This window comes from Nicotiana sylvestris, chromosome 3, assembly GCF_000393655.2.
Source record: "Nicotiana sylvestris chromosome 3, ASM39365v2, whole genome shotgun sequence".
Lineage (NCBI taxonomy): Eukaryota > Viridiplantae > Streptophyta > Magnoliopsida > Solanales > Solanaceae > Nicotiana > Nicotiana sylvestris.
In genome coordinates, this window is record NC_091059.1 from 76,855,338 (window position 1) to 76,861,811 (window position 6,474).

The 6,474-nt window shown below is 42.0% G+C and overlaps 1 protein-coding gene across 1 annotated transcript; it reads right to left on the reverse strand.

The window, feature by feature from the left end:
- Positions 1 to 2,385: 2,385 nt before the first annotated feature.
- LOC138887555 (uncharacterized) lies at positions 2,386 to 5,844 on the reverse strand. The gene is made up of 4 exons (XM_070169314.1): positions 5,449 to 5,844; positions 5,251 to 5,340; positions 2,987 to 4,137; positions 2,386 to 2,938 (listed from the first exon to the last, which is right to left on the reverse strand). The coding sequence occupies exons 1-4, from the start codon at positions 5,842 to 5,844 to the stop codon at positions 2,386 to 2,388; spliced, it is 2,190 nt and encodes a 729-aa protein (XP_070025415.1).
- Between the last annotated feature and the right edge of the window lie 630 nt (positions 5,845 to 6,474).

Genomic DNA, 6,474 nt, shown 5'->3' on the forward strand with positions numbered 1-6,474 from the left:
GATCCTAGGAATATGTCTGAACTCTATTGATCTGAATTATTGACAAAGATCATGCAAACATTGTTGATACAGTATGAGCTTCAAATCCTGAGTTTCCTATTCTCCTTGAATCTGGTGCACCAACATATCCGAATCTCCCAAAACCAATACTTCCTGGATTCCTATGTCTACAGCTAACCTTAAATCCAGAATGCATGCCTTGTACTCAACCATGTTGTTGGTACAATAGAAACAAAGTTGGGCTATAACAGGGTAGTGGTGCCCTGTTTCAGAAATGAGCACAGCCCCTATTCCGACACCTTTCATGTTAGCGGCTCCATCAAAGAAAAGTTTCCCTGGCTTTTCATCTGGCTTCACCTTGTCAATATGCATCACCTCTTTATCAGGAAAATAAGTTCTCAATGGCTCATACTCTTCATCCACCGGGTTCTCGGCCAAATGATCGGCCAATGCTTGGGCTTTCATCGCGGTCCGAATCACATAGATGATGTCAAACTCTGTGAGCAAAATCCACCACTTTTCAAGTCTTCATGTGGGCATAGGCTTCTGAAAGATATACTTTAGAGGATCCAGGCGAGAAATGAGGTAAGTAGTGTAGGACGAAAGATAATGCTTTAACTTTTGTGCCACCCAAGTCAGGGCACAACATGTCCTTTCAAGGAGAGTATACTTAACCTCATAGGATGTGAACTTCTTGTTGAGATAATAGATGTCTTTCTCTTTCTTGCCAGTGATATCATGTTGACCCAACACACAACCAAATGAATTATCCAGGACTGTCAAATAGAGAATTAGAGGTCTCTCAGGCTCCGTCGGGACTAACACAGGTGGGTTTAACAGGTACCATTGATCTTATCAAATTCCTCCTAGAACTCATCAGTCCATTTGACCACGACATCCTTTTTTAGCAACTTAAAGATGGGCTCACAAGTTGTCGTGAGTTGAGAAATAAACCTGCTGATGTAGTTTAAATGCCCGAACAAACTCATAACCTCAGTCTTATTCCTTGGCGGTGGCAATTCTTGGATGGCTTTGATCTTTGACGGATCTAACTCAATACCTCACCGATTGACTATAAACGCTAATAGTTTTCCAGATGGGACACCAAATGCACATTTTGTAGGGTTGAACTTAAGGTTGTACCTGCGGAGCCTCTGGAAAAAATTTGTCAAGTCTCCGACATGGTCGGACTGCTGCTTTGACTTTATGATCACATCATCTACATAAACCTCAATCTCTTTGTGTATCATGTCATGAAATATGGTAGTAAATGCCCTCATTTAAGTTGCCCTAGCATTTTTCAAACCAAATGGCATTACCCGGTAGCAATATGTTCCCCATGGCGTGATGAACGCTGTCTTTTTGGCATCTTTCTCATCCATCAAGATCTGGTGATATCGTGCATAGCAATCAACAAAAGACCCGATCTCATGTTTGGCATAGTTATCAATCAAGATGTGGATATTTGGCAATGGGAAGTTATCCTTTGGACTTGCTTTGTTGATATCGTGGTAATCAACGCACACCCTGGTTTTACCATCCTTCTTTGGTACTGGCACAATATTAGCTAACCAAGTGGGATATCGAGTGACCCAAATGACCTTTGCATCCAACTATTTTGTGATTTCTTCCTTGATCTTCACACTCATGTTAGTCTTGAACTTCCTTAACTTCTACTTGATAGGAGGGAATGACGGATCAGTTGGCAGTTTGTGAACTACCAAGTCAGTACTCAAATTCGGCATGTCATCATATGACCATGCAAAAATATCTTTATATTCAAACAGTGCTTTGATTATGTCTTCCTTGATTTGTGGTTCCAGGTGTACACTTATCTTGGTTTCTCTGATATTATCTGGATCCCCTAAATTGATTGCTTCAGTTTCATTCAAATTAGGCTTGGTTTCTCTTCAAAATGATTTAATTCTTTACTAATTTCCTCAAATGCCACTTCTTCATCATATTCTATTTCATCATCTCACTCTACTTCTTGGATTATTATTTCAGAGTTAGATTGGCTTTTAAGACTTGACCGAAATTCCTCATGCATGTCATGTCATTGAAACCAGCATAAAAAGAACTGTACAAAGAAAGATAAAATGAAACACTATTAGGAGTAATGGAAAAAGGAAAATTGCATTTCATTGAAAATAAAAGATAGAAGGGTTTGTACATCAAAACAAGTGAAAAATAAAAATTTGGATTACAACCCAAGAATAATCCAGATAACAGAAAGGAAAACAAAGCAAACTACCAAAACTCCTTCTGAGTAGGGAGAGGAATAGCCTTCCAATTGTTAAGCTTCACTTTTGGCCCAATAAACTGCACATCTGCTTTACTGGAACCTTCCCCAATTTCTACCATGTTCACCTCATCAAATAGACTCTAAAACCTTTCAATCAACTCTTCATCAAAGTCAACCACGGGCTTTGGGATTGCTGACACTGGGTATTTCACGACCCCTGGCTTAACGAAAGACCTGAAGAGGCGTGGGATAGGCTTAGGGAGTAACCATGACTTCTTATTTAACCTTTTAAGCCTCTTCACCTCGTCCCATGTGGGCTTGAATCCTAGACCAAACGTACCCAGATTTTTCCGTAGAGACACTGGCTGCACGATACCTTGTAAAGATGCGCCCAGACCCTTGCCCGACACAAAACCATTCTTCAGCATTTCAGTTGCTAGCATGATGGATGCGGAGGCTAACTTTAGACGTGGAATACACTCCTCCTCCGGAATCTTCTCAACTGACACTGTTTCAAAAGCTTGGTAGACCCAAGGCCCTTTATTATCTCCGACTTCAATAAACGGGGCGCATGTATCATTGTAAGCACATAAGTTCTCGTCACCATGCACGACGATTTCTTGTCTGTCCCACTCAAACTTTACCATTTGGTGCAAGGAAGACGGAACTGCCTTGGCAACATGTATCCAGGTCCTGACCAACAGAAAATTATAGGAGACGTCCACATCTAGTACCTAGAACTCCATAGTAAATTCAACTGGCCCTATTGTCAGTTCGAGCATGATATCGTCAACAGAATCTTTTCCCTCTCCGTTAAAACCTCGAACACATATGCTCTTCTTGTGGATCCTTTCAGTATCAATTTTCAACTTTTGCAGAGTGGAGAGAGCGCAAATATTTGCACTGGAATCATTATCAACTAGTACCCTCGAGACCGTAGAATCCTCGCATTTCACTGTGAGATAAAAAGCTCGATTGTGTTCTGTACCCTCCAAAGGCAGCTCTTCATCCAAGAAAGCGATCCTATTTGCCTCGAATATCTTGTTGGCAATCTTCTCCAAATAGTTCACTGTGATCTTGTTAGAGACGTGAGCTTCATTCAAAATCTTCATGAGGGCTCGACGGTGCTCGTTTGAATGTATCAACAATGATAGAAGAGAAATTTGAGGGGGTGTCTTCCTCAATTGTTCCATGATGGAGTAATCCTGCACCTTTATTTTCCTCAAGAATTCTTTCGCCTCCTCCACGGTGACTGACTTCTTCACTAGAACTAGATTATCTTTTAGTGACTTAGCTTTCCCTAATTTCTCTAGGGTAAAGTATCTCCCCGAACGAGTCAACCCTCGTGTTTCATTAACTTCCTCTTCCACTTCTTTCCCTTTATAAGTTACTATCACTCGATTGTAATTCCATGGAATAGCCTTGGTGTTATCTATTGGCAGCTGGGTCACAGGTTTAATAATACCAGGGGCAATGCGATCCCCTTCCATGTTTATAACAGGCTTACTTGCTACCCTCGGCACGACCACTTTTAGCTTTCCTTTCTTTGTTTTAACATCATCTGGGAACCCCTTCACGACTGCCACAGGCAGCTTAACATCGGGCTTGCTTAGCTTGTCTGTCAACCCTTCAACTATCGAAGATGTTGCATTTGTAACTACTAGAGTTTTGACTAAATTACTTTCATTGGCACGGATCATCATGACAGACTTCGGAGGATTTTCGGGCTCCCCATCCTTATACACTATCTCAATCATATGTGTTTTGGCATGGGCTGGCAATGGATTTTGATTGATGTTTAGAGCTTCCGGGCTTTGGACCACGATTTGGTTTGTATCAATAAGCTCTTGGATGGCGCTCTTCAAATGCCAACATTTTTCTGTGTCGTGCCCCTGAGCATCAGAACAATATGCACATCTGAGGGAATAATCCAGGTTCTTAGAAGGGGGATTTGGTAATTTTGACTCGATCGGCCTTAGAACGTCCAACTGCCTCAACCTCTGAAATAGATTGGTGTAAGACTCTCCAAGCAGGGTGAAAGTTTGTTTTCATTGTTGCCTTTCCTTTCTGTACTCCGGCATGGGTCGAAAGCTTGGACCAATAGGGTTTCGGTATGTTTGTGGAGGTGGATAGGGATTTTGTTGAGCTGGGGCACGCCATTGCGGGTAAGGAGGGGGTTGAGCATATGACTGTGCGTGGTGGACGTGGTATTGGGGTGGTCTGACTGAATATTGAGGGTCTTGTGGCGGGAAGTAGTGTTGGGGTGGATTATATAGAGCTTGGGTATAGGTTTGAGGTTGGGGTCGAGGCTGGGTGTAATGGTGAGGTGAACCCCTTGGGCCATGCCATGATCCTGAGATGACCATAGCAATATCTTCTTTTTTCTTTTTCCCTAACACGCCCTCGATGCCATTCTAGATTGCTTGTGTAGTTGCTTTCATTGAAAAGTAACTCATGATCTTGCTAGATTTGACTCCTTCCTCTACCATCCCTCCCATCTTCACCACTTTATTGAAAGACTTACCTGTGGCCGAGATCAGATGACCAAAGTAAGTAGGTTCCAAGGCCTGAAGAAAGTACTCCACCATTTCATCTTCCTCTATTTGAGGGTTAACTCGTGCCTCCTATTCTCTCCACCGGAAGCCATACTCCTTGAAACTCTCACTGGGCTTTTTCTCTATCTTATTCAAGGATAGGTGATCTGGGACAATTTCTACGATGTACTGGAAATGCCGAGCTATAGCTTGAGCCAAGTCATCCCAAGTATACCACCTATTGTTGTCTTGGCGGGTGTACCATTCCAACGCTGCACCACTCAAACTTTGACTAAACTATGCAATCAGCAATTCATCTTTCCTACCAGCACCCCTCAATTTGCTGCAAAATCCTCTTAAGTAGGCCGCGGGGTCTTCATGCCCGTCGTACAAGTCAAAATTGGGCATTTTGAACTCGGCAGGTAGCTGTACATCGGGAAACAAGCACAGATCCTTATAAGCCACACTCACTTGGCCTCCTAACCCTTGCATATTCCTCAAAGACTGCTCCAAAATCTTTACCTTCCTAAATATCTCCTCTTGCTCCACGTTTTTGGGTGGCTTCTCAGTTTTGATAGGAATTTCAAAGTGAGGAGTGTAGGAGTAATGATCCGTGACTTTGAAAGTGGGCTATGGGGCATAGTACTGGTTATCTTGGGCTTGGAATGCCAGCTCACTAGAAGATCGATGGAGGGTAGCTCGCGGAGGGGCTACAAAAATAGGGGTAGCTGGCAGAGCAGGGTATGCGGTTGTTTTGGCTAGGGGAGCCTGGATAGTTTGGTTTGAGGTGTCAGGATAGTGGTGGTAAGGGGTAAAGCCTGGTGCATGCTGAGGGGACAGATCAACAATAGTGGGATCTTGGGATTGAGATAGTGGTGGAATGAAAGTAGGGTTTTCTGTGTAGTTGGCAGGGTATGACGGTGTAGGATACCCCCTAATCCATGCTTGGTACATTTCGTCCATTTGGTGCTTCAGCTTATGTACCTCTTCTTTCAAACCAGACTCAGATTCCTCCATCTCTCTTGGTAGGTCAACAACACTTGCATCTAATTCTTTGCTAGACATGATCGCCTTGTGTTTAGACTTGGTGTTGGGTGGCTTGCCAGAATGGCAAACAAACTAGCCACCTTCATGTAATCAATAACAACAGCAAACTTGTTAGTGTTTAAGAGTTTAACAGATAGGCAACCGCACGTTTGGGATGCAATGCACCTGAACAGTTAATTGCTTCTGTTATGTATTTGAATGGTTGCATGCTTCATCTCGACCTTAACTAACTCTTTTCACTTTGTACTTTCTCTTCTCTCTTTTTCTTTTCTTTTTCACTCCTACCTTTATTTAGTCACTATTGATTTTTCCACTTGGTTCTTGTCAGTCCCCTTTTATTTTTGCACTCGCTTTTGTTCTCTCGTTTTGCCATGCTTTCTTTCCACTCAGTTTTTTTTCTTCTCTTTTCATTTTATGGTTATGATCGAATCCTATGGGATGCTACATATCATGACGCTGCATGAATTAGATCATTATGTAGTTCAGGAATAAATGCAAAATAAAATTTTTTAGGTTTTTAATATTTCGTTACATAAAATCTTTTTTGGGTTTTCTATTACAAGGACTCTGACATACAGACTTAGAAAGATAGAACAGACTCTATAAAAAATTGAAATACAGACTGGAAAAGAAAATTAGGAATACATA